The 12,229-nt window shown below is 47.3% G+C and overlaps 1 protein-coding gene across 1 annotated transcript in view; it reads right to left on the bottom strand.

Moving 5' to 3' along the window:
* Window positions 1-11,035: 11,035 nt before the first annotated feature.
* Window positions 11,036-12,229, bottom strand: part of LOC141915811 (hydrocephalus-inducing protein homolog) — a 34,247-nt gene continuing 33,053 nt past the window's right edge. The window contains exons 4-5 of the mRNA XM_074807687.1: window positions 11,928-11,982; window positions 11,036-11,234 (exon numbers count right to left, since the gene is read on the bottom strand). Coding sequence (XP_074663788.1) covers window positions 11,036-11,234; window positions 11,928-11,982 — 254 coding nt within the window. The remainder of the gene's footprint in view (window positions 11,235-11,927; window positions 11,983-12,229) is intronic.

Raw genomic sequence — 12,229 nt, 5'->3', positions numbered from 1 at the left:
ACATCTTTAGTCTGCTCAAATCCCCTCCAGACTTCCTCCTCATGTCCTTGAGCCTTCTCTGGTGTCTTTGGCCCAGTTGGGACCCTCTAATGGCATCATGATGCTTATCAATATCTTTGAGGTTGCCCTTAGCAGACTTTTAGCTTTGTAGTGGCCCTCAGACCCTTCTCGTTCCCTCAGAGGAATTCCCGAGTCCATATCTGTGACCCAGCCCAGTCATTCTGTCCTCTCTTCCCTCTAGCCGTGCCTCTATTCATTCCCTGGCCCTCCGATGACACATTTACTTGGTTCGGATCAACTCAGGATTTAATTGTCATGTCCCCAATCCTTTTTTGACTCCCTGGCATCCTCGGGACAGTTCTTCTCCTGGTCACGATGCCTCCCAAGACCTTCCTTGTGGTCCAGTTGCATCTTGTAGCACTTTAGGTGGGGCCATCTTTGTGCCACAGAACACTCCTTTGTTCCTCTATGCTATCTGGGATTTCAGCGTTCAGTTCCTGGCCACCCGAGATCATCGGTACCGTACTCAGATGATCACCCGAATTCATCCTTGTCATCTCTAAGACTTCTTTTATCCATCAGCCCCCCTCAACACCCCTCCTCACAGGGACAATGTCAGCCCTGACCTTCCTCGATCTCCACAGCACCTTTTAGCACTCCATCTCCTTTTCTATCTCTCTTGTTCTGTTAGAGACTCCCTTCTTTTTTGCTATGCAGTGCTCCTTTATCATTCTCTCTGTCATTGAGTGTGTCTCCGTTTGGTTGTTCTCTCTGTCATCTGTAGTTGGCTGAGATGCCCTCGCTCTGTCTCTGAGCCTTCTTTTCTTACCCTGCCCCTTCCAAATTACTCTCTATAACAATGTCTTCCACATACTCCACTGCACTCTTGTAGCACTTGTGGTGGTTTGACCTTGGCTAAATGTCGCTCTATCACTTCCCCCCCCTTCCCCTTTTTTTCCTCAACAGGGCAAAGAGGGGAAAGAAAATAAGATAGGAAAAAAAAACAACCCTTGCGGGTAAAACAAAAGCAGTTTTAATATAAGCAAAGCGAAGCAAAGGTCCGCGCGCGGAAACAAACAAAAAGAAAATAGATTTATTCTCTATTTCCCATTAACAGGCGATGTCGGGCCTTCTCAGGAAGCAGGGCTCCGATATGCGTAGTGGTTGCCTCGGAGGACCAAGGGTGGCCCCACCCCCTTCCTCCTTTCTCCCAGCTTTATACTGAGCAGACGTCATATGGTCTGGAATATCCCTTTGGTCAGTTCGGGTCAGCTGTCCTGGTTGTGTCCCCTCCCAAGATCTTGCCCACCCCGTCCCACTGTGGGGGGGAAATGTCGGAAAGAGCCTTGGTGCTGTGTAAGCACTACTCAGCAGTAGCCACAACACCAGTGTGCTATCAACACCCTGCCAGCTCCCAACATAAAACACAGCACCATGAGGGCTGCTACAGGGGAAAACCAATTCCGGCTCAGCCAGACCCAGCTCCCTTTCAATTTTATTCTTTTGTGCTCTTCAGAGCTCTTTTCTCTTACTTTTAACCGTTGAGCATGCCTTCATTCATCCCCTGATGACATCTGTACTTTGTTGAAATCCCCTTTGCAGTTCCTCATTGTTATCTCCAAGGTTTCTTTGGTCTCCAAGGCCCGCTCAGGAGTCCTCCACTCCCATTGCCGAGCTCTCGCGAGGGCTCTTTGAGCTCCATTTTTCCATTTGGAACCCTTCCTGCATCCGCATCTGTTACCCCAGTTGGTCTTTCTGTCCTCCCATCCATTCGGTGCACCTCCATTCAGTTCCCCAGCCCCCTGAGGACATCTCTAGTTTGTTCAATTCCCTTTTGAATTCATTGCATCCCTGAGACTTCTTTGGTCTCTCTAATCCCCATAACGACATCTCTCATTTTGCCAGAACCTTTTCCAAAGCTGTCTTTGTGCTCCAGAGCTGTCTATTTGTTTTCCATCTTATCGTATGTCTTTATTTGGTATCTGGTATCCCAAACATGTGTATTGTCAGCTTAGATCTCTTCTTGAGTTTTTCAGAGAAGAGGATCACCTTCATATGTTATCGATAAATCTCCTGTGGTGTTTTTTGTGATGTTTTGCAATTTATTTTTGTTTTAGCAACTTAGGTGCTAGTTAAGCCAGTTTATACAGTTTCTGATACATGTCATGCAATTCCATGTTTTTTTGGTCTTTTCTGTCCTTTGGGACTCTTAAGGGAGTTGGTTGGAGAGACTGTCAATGTCACTCTGAATGGTTGGCTATCTATAGTAAATAATCTATATTGCTACCAGTGGTATTTTTGAGAAGGGATTCTTATGGGATCTAATTCTGCTTTGTTCTCTAGTCCTATTCAGAACACGGTTCTCTTAGAAGTTAGGTAGCATGTGTGGTGTTGCTAGAAAAGAAGTGTAACCTGATAGCAATTATTTTTTTTCCTTAGTAAAATAAAGCACATCCTTTTGTATAATGATATCGTTATTGCATTTAGCTGATTGGTTCCTTATGTAGCTTAGAGGAATATCTGTCTTTATCTATACCCCAGAAAAGCTAATTTTAATTCCCTACCTGGTCACACCACTGATGCAATAGGTATAGGGAAAGAGCAGATATTGTCATTTCTAGAAAGGGTTGCTTTCTTCAAACAGCATTTTGTATGCTGTAAGCTTAAGGCAGGTGAGCAAACTTGCTGCTGCTTCCCTGGCTGCTTTTATGCCTTCTGGTGGTTCACCCCTCCCCTTTCCCAGGTGATTGTGGTCAGGGTGGTGGGTGGGGCCTGGGGTATATAAGCCACAGCCTCTCCTCAGGAAGGTTATTCTGCTCTTGGGCCTTTCTGAAGTTAGTCTTCTAGTGGTCTTTGTGTAAATAGCAGCTTTTGAGCTGTTGAAGCTCTTCGGGCAAGTGTGTTTTGATAATCACAGAAACAGAGCTACCTGAGGTAAGAGTTTCAGGATCAGTCAAGGTTCAGCAGCATATATAAGAGGAGGTGTACTGGCACATAGTAGTTTATTTTCAGGTAAGTAATTTTTTATCAAGTTGTGGTGTGTGTGTGTGTTTAAGACTGCTTAATAGCATATGTGTTGTATTTTCCTGGCTTTTCTGACTTTATTCAAGATGGGAGCTTGTTTTTTTCCCTAGTATTGCTGTATGCATTTGTAAGTTGCTGATATCATCTGTCTAAATAGGACCAAAGGTGAGATGATGTAGTAAGGGTTAGAATGAGCATCTCAAAGGCATCTGTATATGGAGCTTTAGCATTTCTCAAGAAAGGGGTAGGGATGTAATGCACAGTGTCTTTCAGGGTATGGGATGGTTCATTGGCTTTCCTAATTGCCCACAGAGAATCATGTTGTTTTGCAGGTGCTATGTAGGCAGCCTTTGGAATCAGATGAGCATTTGAGGTGAGCTGGGGTAGCACAGAGAAGGAGCATGGGCCCAGTGTTTGTCTTTTGATGTCATAGGTGCCACAAGTGATGATGGCTGTAGCGTCCAACACTGAAACTGGTGCAGAGCAGGTGAGCAGAAAGTCCAATACTTTTGAGGAGGAGCATGTTGTGGAAGAGGGCTGTGTCAGCTGACATGGTGCTGACTCCTGGTGCTGTTTTTGTGCAGATGATGAAGAGGAACCTGGCGTCTGTAGGAATATCCAGGTTAGCTGATGTGGTTGTTGTTGAAGATGGCTTCAGACACCCAGCCCCCAGATAAGTTGAAGGGCTTGTGTTTTGGAGAGGTCTCTGGGGTGAGCCCAAGGTCGGGAGTTGCAGGGAGGGGTTTTCAAAGTAGCGTAGGGGAGAGGACTGTCCAGGAACAGTGCCCTTTGGGCAGGGAAAGGGAGCAGGTTAACTTTCTGCCCAAGACTGCCGTGTGCCAGGCAGGGCAGTTCCAGCCTATGGCTGTGTTGTTGTGTAGTTCATGTTTTCCATTTTATGTGTCCTAGAGCTTCCTCAGGTCATGACATTGTTGTCACTCTTTGCACTGAAGTAGCACAGTGTCTGCTTCAGGCACCATCCCTTGGGTCTCGAATGCCCATAGTCATCGGCACAGTGCCAGATGGGTGCTTTTTATTGCATTACAAGCCTAAAGCGTGGATAGGTCTTGGAAGTTTCAGGTCGGTCTGCTTTTACAGCATTGTTCCAAGCTGTGTTAACATCTCTGGTCTCAAGCGGTCCATTTCTGCGAAGACCTTTTCTGGGAGTTCTTCCCTGCATCCTTACATGCTTAGGTCTTGAAGTAAGGTGTCTTGCATATGACTCATCCCAGTTGCTCCCATCTGTTTTTGTCTCGGGCCACAGCGTTTGGCTCTTCTCAGCCTGCCACAGATTCTTCCTCTTGGCCCCCTCGGTCTTCTCATCTGACACTGTCTCTGGCCGAGGGGTCATTCTTGGAGAGCTTGTTTTAATGTCTCTGTCACAGCATTTGTCTTGTATGTGTGCAGTGTTGGTCTGTACCTGTTTATGTCTGGGTTGGAGCTGCTCTTCTTGGAGGCACAGCAGTGATAGTCAACAAAAGAAAAGCAATAAGAATCTATAGGTAATAGGGTGATAAGCCTACACTTTGTAGGGAAACAGTGTACAGCCACTTTCAGAGCAAGTCACCATATATGCAGCAGGCATAGGAGTTTTCTCTATAGCGTTATGAAGAGACACTGGGGATAACCAGGTTGTGCTTAATGGCAGGCTGCAATGACAATCTAGATAGCATACCTAAAGGAGACCTCTGGAATTGTTAAACGATCACTCGGCATCCAGGTGACTCGTTTGATGCTGTTTCTTCAGATGCAGAGGGGTGACCCACATGCCAAAGGGCAACAGAGGAGGCGAGCGGAGCACTGTAAGAAGGTAGGTCGACGTGTGGCATCAGAGTGACGATGCGACTGGTGTCAATGTGAGTAGCCTATAAGCATGTTTTATTTTGAAGGTGTGAAGAAAGACACTGGCACCAGAGGTGAGTCGAGTGAGGTGAGGTATGACCAGTGTGCTCAAGTAGCAGTTATTTTTCAGGTGTCGTATTGTTGGTGAAGTTAGAAGCATCCCTTGCTGTTTGTGTCTTACAAGCAGTACCCAAGTCTCTGCAGGAGAACCCGTGACCAGCAGAGGCAGGGTGGGTGAACAGACAAGGTAAAGGAGCAGGAGAGGGTTATCGGTGTGGGTGGACTGTAGGTTTGGACAGTAACCAAGTAAGTTAATAGTCAGTTAGTAACCAAGCAAGTAACCAAGTGTTACTTTGGTTTTTGCAAGTGACACTCGTAGCCTCGGAAGGGTGAAGCTGCATGCTCGAGGAATGATCTGAGAAAGTGAGGCAGCATTGGCTGGGTCTGTATTTAAGAGCAAAGTGTCCCACAACATCTAGGTGAAGCGTTTCTCTTTGGCTTTGCAGGTGCTGTGCAGGCAGCCTTTGGAGTCAGATGAGCATTTGAGGTGAGCTGGGTTGTTAACAAGGAGGAGCAGGGGTGGGTGACTTGTCAGAAGCACAATGGTGATTTTGTCTCTTGGTATCTTAGGTACCACAAGTGGTGGTGGTCTCAGCATCTGACTCTGGAATGATGAGGTGAGTGGTGCTTCTGAGGAGGGTGTTGTGGAAGAGGTTGGCATTGGCCGACATGTTGCTGACCGGTCGTGCTCTTTGTGGGTTTCCTGCAGATGACGCAGAGGAACCCAGTGACTCAGGAACATCCCAGTTAACCCATGTGGTTATTGTGGAAGATGGCTCTGGCTCCTGGCCGTCTGAAAGCTAAGTTGAGGGTCCAGGGCTGGGAAGGGTCTGGGAGGATGTGACAGGGTTGGGAATTGCAGGGAGGGCTTTTTGTGTTAGTGTGGGGGAGAGAACTGTGCAGGAGTAGTGCCCTTTGTGCCCACAAAAGGAGCGAGTTCTTTTCAGCACCAGAGTACCATGTGCTGGGCAGGGCAGTTCCAGCCTGTGTCTGTGTTGTTGTGTACTTTGTGTCTTGCGTATTATGTATCTTATAGCATGTCACCCTCAGGTCTTGATGTACGTATCTTTTTATGATCAGCTGGCATCTCTATAGCCCTCCCAAGAGTCTCGTGTGCATCGCCTCATCGGCATAGTGCCTGCCGAGCCCTCCTTGTCTTGCAATTATAACCCAAAGGGTGCATTCATCCGGTGTATGTTGCATCGAGGAAGTTCTTGAGCAGTGGTCTCTTGCATGGGTGAGCTAGATGGCACCTTCAGCTGTGTTTTTGAGAGTTCTTTTGGCACGTGGTAGTCTTCTGGGATTTCATCCCCATGTCTTAGGTCTTGAAGCCCGGCTTCTCCTGTATCCATTGTTCTCATTTTGATCGTGACTTTGTCTCACAGGCTGCAGAGGTCCATTCTCTTTTTGGTGCCGCTGCAATGCATCTGTGCCATCATGGTGCCATAGGGCTTCTCTGCCAGCAGCATCTTCCCTGTGGTCATCATTCTTCCGCTTGTGGTCTTCTTGTGTCTCACAGTTGTTTCACTTGTGGTGTCTGTGTGTGGTGAAGGTCTGTGCCAGGGGTGCAGCTGTCCTGCCCAGGAGTTTAGCCATAGCAAAGATGAGGGGAGTGTAGGTTGGTAGTTGTGTAGTAATACATGGATCTGCCCAGATGCTTTTGGCAGAGACCATACAGTCCATCTCTGGGCAAGTAGCTGTAGACAGCTGCCGCAGAGTTATTCTCCTTGTGTTTGGCAGGTGCTGGACGGTGGCAGTTTGTGCAGTAGGTGAGCGAGTTGAACCTTGAATGAGTCTTAGCTTGTATGTGGGGCTCAGTATTTAGAGTTTTGGGTATTTTAACAGTAGTTAGAAGGGAGATGGAAAAGGTAGACAAACCTTTGGTCTCATAAAAGCCTTGGTTAACAACAAGGTGGCTTGCATTATGTGGTTTGGGTTGATTAGGCACAAAGCGAGAAGCCACCTCCTGGAGGGTGATGGAAGATGTCAGAGGATCTGTGTGAGAGGTGGCTCTGATGGGCTTATTCTGGTTTTATTTTCTAGGTGTGAATCGATGTGCTAAGTGGGATACCTGCACCCTTGGACTTTGGCAAGGTGAGTGATGACCCATGTGCTGATGCAAGAGTTTTTTTGAGGTGTTGTAATGTTGTTGTAGCTAAAATCATACTCTGTTTTAGTTCTACAGCTGGTGACCAGGCCTTGGTACAGGTGATGGAAGAATCCATCTCTGAGCGGCTGAGGTAAATGAGCAGGGGCGAGGAAGCACAGTGAGTCAGCTGAAGATTAGGGCTGCATCTCACTCCATGCTTTTTCCTTTGTTTATTTTGCAGGTGCCACTGTCCTTGCCAGAGGGTTGATGCTGCAGAGTCAAGGGCAGTTTGAGAAAAGATGAGTTGTTAATTGGTCTGATCAGACCTGAATAGCTAAGGATCCTGTGGCAATTCGAATGACCATTTCTTTTTGCTTTTGTATGCATTGTGGTGTTTCTGCTCAAACAGCAGAGGATTTGAGGTGAGTTGGTGGAAGAGAGGAGCAGCAGGCTCAGAGCCACCTAGTGGGCCATTCCTTCCGAGTAGGATGCTGGCTGCATTTCTCCAGTTTTGTGGATTCCATGGGAAATGGAGGGGGGCGCAGCATACAGTTATCGGGAGCGGTGCAGCTCTTCTGAGGGGGTCATTGTGGTAGAGGTTGATACAGGTTGGTGTGTCAGTGAGTTGTGGTGCTCTGTCTTGCAGGTGATGAAGAGGAACCCAGTGAATGCAGGGAAACCCCAGTTAGATGATGTGCTCCTGATGAGGATGAATTCTGGACCATGCTGTCTGAAAGATAAGTCAAGGGACCAAAGCAGCGGGTGGGGTGGGGCCAGAAGAGGGGGTAGGACATCAGGGTGGGTGGGAGGGCTCTTTAGGTTTTGTTAAATTGGGGGCAGATAGTGCGTCTCTGGGCGTTGGGCGGCAGTGCGTCTCTGGGCGTTGGGCTTGGTTTTGTCTGATATGAGTGTTACAATGTATGGCATTAAAGTGGCAAGAGCATTGTGTAGCTCTCTATCTGCATTGTGTGACCTTGTGAAGTCAGTGTTCATGTGAGTGGGAGTTGAGAAGATCTCAACTGAATTGTGAGGTAGCACGAGGGAATCCTGTACATCAGCAATAGCTTTCATATTTTTCTTGCAGGCACCTTGTGGCAAGAATCTAGAAATAGTGAGTGATACTTCTTGTGAGATACTTGCCCTGAAAAAGTAGCTCTGAGATGAGTGGGTAGAGTTGTGTAGTATGCCCAGTGTGTGGTCATGTGTTCCTTAGTCATGTGATGTGTTGATGTTTGTCTTGACCTTCACTGTTGAGGACCCTCTGGCATACTCGCATCCTACTCTGCGTGCAGTCGCCATCCATTGCATTTTGCAGCCTTGAGTTGTTGGGACAGTGCCCATTCTGTCTTGGTAATCAGTGTGACATAGAAGCTCTATGTTACTGATCCAGTTTAACATTGTAGATGTATTTGGTCTTTCATGTAACTTAGTCTCACACTAAACCACCAGGTCTCATCTCTGTGACTCTTTCTTGTGAGGTCTTCCAAGGGAATCTTCCCTGTGTCATTGTAGTCTTTAGTCTTTTACAGCATTTTGTCTCAACTGCTCACTGGGGGGTTATTGCCCATATACCATCCTGCATTATGGCATTCTCGCATGGCAGGCCACACGGGGTGTCCGCGTCATGTCACGTCAGCATCATCGCATGTACTGTCAGGCTGTGTCTTTTGGACTGGCATTAAGTCTACCCTGTGTGGTACTCTTGCATCCTTAGGTCATGTTTGTGAGCATCTAGATGCGTGTGTATGAGGTGGAGCTGCTTTGTGTGTTTGTAGGCATTCTGCATGGGGTGGAAAGGTCCCAGAAGGGGATGACAATGTGCTGGTGAGTGTGGCCTGTTTGGGTGGAGGTTGTGTAGGTTGGTTTTGGGGACAGGCAGTACTTATCAGCAAGCAGGCTCTAGAGTTCCCTCTTTTGTCTTTTGCAGGTACAATAGGGCCACTGGGATTCCAGAAGCAAATCCTTCCATGAAGTTTTCCAGAGTGTACAAAATGAAGCAAAGAAGGACCGGGAGTGGTGCACAGAGGGAAACATTCCTCCTCTTCCAGCTATGAGGGCCTGCAGTATGGAATCATATGAAGCAGTGGTGATGGCTTGAGGTGTATGATGGTGCAGTTCCAGGCATGGTTATGGTATTGGAGTGGTCTGCCACTCTGACAAGTGATGGTTAGGTAGAGTAGATGTTAAATGAGTGTTAGTTTTGGAAGGTGTCTATCCTTGTATGTGAGGATGTTTATCATTTCAGGGTATATTAAATGTAACGAGAGTTAATGCATCTTTTAAAAACAGTAAAGAAACTGTTGAGGAGGGGGATTTCTTTATCTCCCTGACCTGGTTTATTGTCGCTTAGTCCTGGCTGCTCTGTCAGGTGATGATCATGGCCAGCATTTGGGTGGAGGTTAGGTTCAGGCCATGGTGTTCGCAGGCAGGGTGATTTTGGAGGCCTTCAGGAAGCAAGTTCTGAGGAGTGCTGCAGCAATGGGGCAAGGAAGTGTTGTGGGGGTCAGATGGCTGTGTGGGTTTGCTGAGAGCAGGGGGTGGTTAGTGGGGTAGCTGAAGGAGTGGTGTGTTTAGAATGTGTCTGCCTATGCATGACTGCTTAATGTAATGGGGTTTTTTTTGTTGCAGATGATGTTTTTTGAGTAGGTAGAAAACAAAAAAACAGAATAAAAAAACCCCAGCTGGGGGATTTTTTTTTTCCCCTGGCTGGGGTTTTTTTTGCACTGGTCCCAGCCACTCTGCAAGGTGACGATCGTTGCCAATGTTTGGGTGCAGAGCAGTGTAGGGATGGGGTTTTCACAGGCAGGGTGATTTTGGAGGCCACCGGGAATGGTGTTCCTGAGGAGCCATGGAGCCACGGGGTGAGGGTGTGTTGTGGCGGTCAGGGAGGGGGATGGCTTTGTTGAGAGCAGGGGGTGGTTAGTGGGGTAGCTGAATGCATGGTGTGTTTAGAATGTGTTTGCCTGTGCATGACGGTGTAATGTAATGGGTTTTTTTGTTGCGGGTGGTGTTTTTTGAGTAGTTAGGGAAAAAAAGAATAAAAAAACCCCAGCCGGGGGATTTTTTTTTTCCCCCTGGCTGGGTTTTTTTTCCCTGGTCCCGGCCACTCTGCAAGGTGACGATCGTCGCCAATGTTTGGATGCAAAGCAGTGTAGGGATGGGGTTTTTGCAGGCAGGGCGATTTTGGAGGCCCCTGGGAATGGCATTCCTGAGGAGCCATGCAGCCCCGGGGTGAGGGCATGTTGTGGTGGTCAGGGAGCGGGATGGCTCTGCTGAGAGCAGAGGGGTGTTAGTGGGGTAGCTGAATGCATGGTGTGTTTAGAATGTGTCTGCATGTGCCTGACTGTAACGTAATGGGTTTTGTTGTTGCTGCAGGTGGTGTTTTTTGAGTAGTTAGAAATAAAGAATAATAAAAAAAACCAGCTGGGACGTTCTAATCTTCATGCTGGTCCTGGCCACTCAGCGAGGTGACAATTGTTGACCGTGTTCTGACATGGAGTAGTCTAGGGATGCGGTTTTTGCAGGCAGGGTGACTTTTGTGGTCTTTGGGAATGGTGTTCCTGGAGTAATGTATGTTATAGTAGTCTCTAAAGAGTTATGAATGTAGTTGGTAAAGGCATGATGCTAATGGTCATGTGTGAAATGACCATAAATGCTGTGAGAGGTAATAGTGGTAGGTAAAGCACTCATCATGGTTTTAGGGGTTTTGAAGTACATATGTTTTTGTGTAATGTAGGTTCAATAAAGGTGTATTTGCTGTTGGTTCCAAGGTTTAATAACAATGTAATGTGCATGTAGTGAAGGTGTACTTGCAGTGCTTGTGAAGTTTCCAAAGTAAATTAAATGTTTTGTGCAATGTAGGCTCCATGAAATTGTATTTGCTCTTGATTCTAACTGTATTAATTATGTAAAAGCTGTTTTGTAATATAGCTTTAATAAAGGTGTATTTTGGGGGATGGCTCCTGTGTGGTTTTTTGGATGTCTGACTGTGTGTGTGTCTACCTCTGACTCTGGTCCCTTCTATCTTACTCCTTGTCTGACTGTGACTGTCCCTCTCTCTCTCTCTCTCTCTCTCTCTGTGCGTGTGTGACTTGGACTCTGTGTCTGACTCTCCTGATGTCTTAGACTTGGTCTGTGTGTCTGTCTTTGGTCTGTCTCTCTGTGTCTGTCTTTGACTTTGTCTCTCTCTCTATGTCTCTCTTTGACTTTCTCCGTCTGTCTTTGCGTTCATATCTCTGTCTCTATGTCTGTCTGACTTTGTCTGTATCTCTGTCTCTCTCTGTTGGTCTTGGACTTTGTCTCTATGTCTCTCTTTGACTTTGTCTCTCTATGTCTGTCTGACTTTGTGTGTGTCTCTCTCTCTCTTTCCTGGTCTACTTACTTAATTGGAAATTAGCAGCACCAGAACATGGCTGTTGCCTGGGAGTAATCAAATAAATAATAAGATATTAAGAAATAAAAGGGCATTACTCCCAGGAAATTTGGCCATGTTCTACCACTGCACCAGACTGTTTAATTATTTTAATATATACTACTAGTACTACAACACACCTCATACGCATGAGTTAATCACTCCCACCCACACAAAATTAAACACAACAACACAGGGCAGAGGCAGCACTTACAGTTGAGGTCAGAACTTAAAGTTAGGAGGGGTGCCAGGGGCAGGGCCTAAGGGTTAGGGAAGGGGTCAGCAGCAGAGCCTAGGGTTAGGGGGTGGGGATTAGCATCAGGGGTCAATAGTGGGGGTTAGCCTTAGGGTTGCAGTGAGGGGTAAGGGGTGAGGGTTAGGGGTTGAGATTAGGTAAGGGGTGAGGGGTTAGGGGTTGAGATTATGTTTACGGGTGAGGATCAGGGTTTAGGGGTTGGGGTTAGGGGTAAGGGTGACAGGTTAGGGTTGTGTTGGAGTTACATGGTTGGGGTTAGGGGGTTGGGGTTACAGTTGGTGTTACGATTAGTCATTAGGGCTACGGATTAGGGTTGGGGTAGGGGTGAGGGGTGACGGTTAGTCGTTAGGGTTAGGGACCTCTTAGGGTTACTGGTTGGGGTTAGGGTTAGTGTTAAGGGTGAGGGTTGCGGTGGGGGTTAGGGGTTGGGTTTAGGGTTAGACTTAGGGGTTAGGGTGAGGGGGGGTTAGGGTGAGGGTTAGGGGCTGGGGTGAGGGGTTGGGGGTTAGGGTTAGGGTGACATAGGGTTAGGGGCTAGGGCTACAGT

Source organism: Strix aluco, chromosome 27 (assembly GCF_031877795.1).
Source record: "Strix aluco isolate bStrAlu1 chromosome 27, bStrAlu1.hap1, whole genome shotgun sequence".
Taxonomy (NCBI): Eukaryota; Metazoa; Chordata; class Aves; order Strigiformes; family Strigidae; genus Strix; species Strix aluco.
The sequence above is the reverse complement of the archived record's forward strand: the minus strand, read 5'-3'. Positions and strand labels throughout refer to the sequence as shown.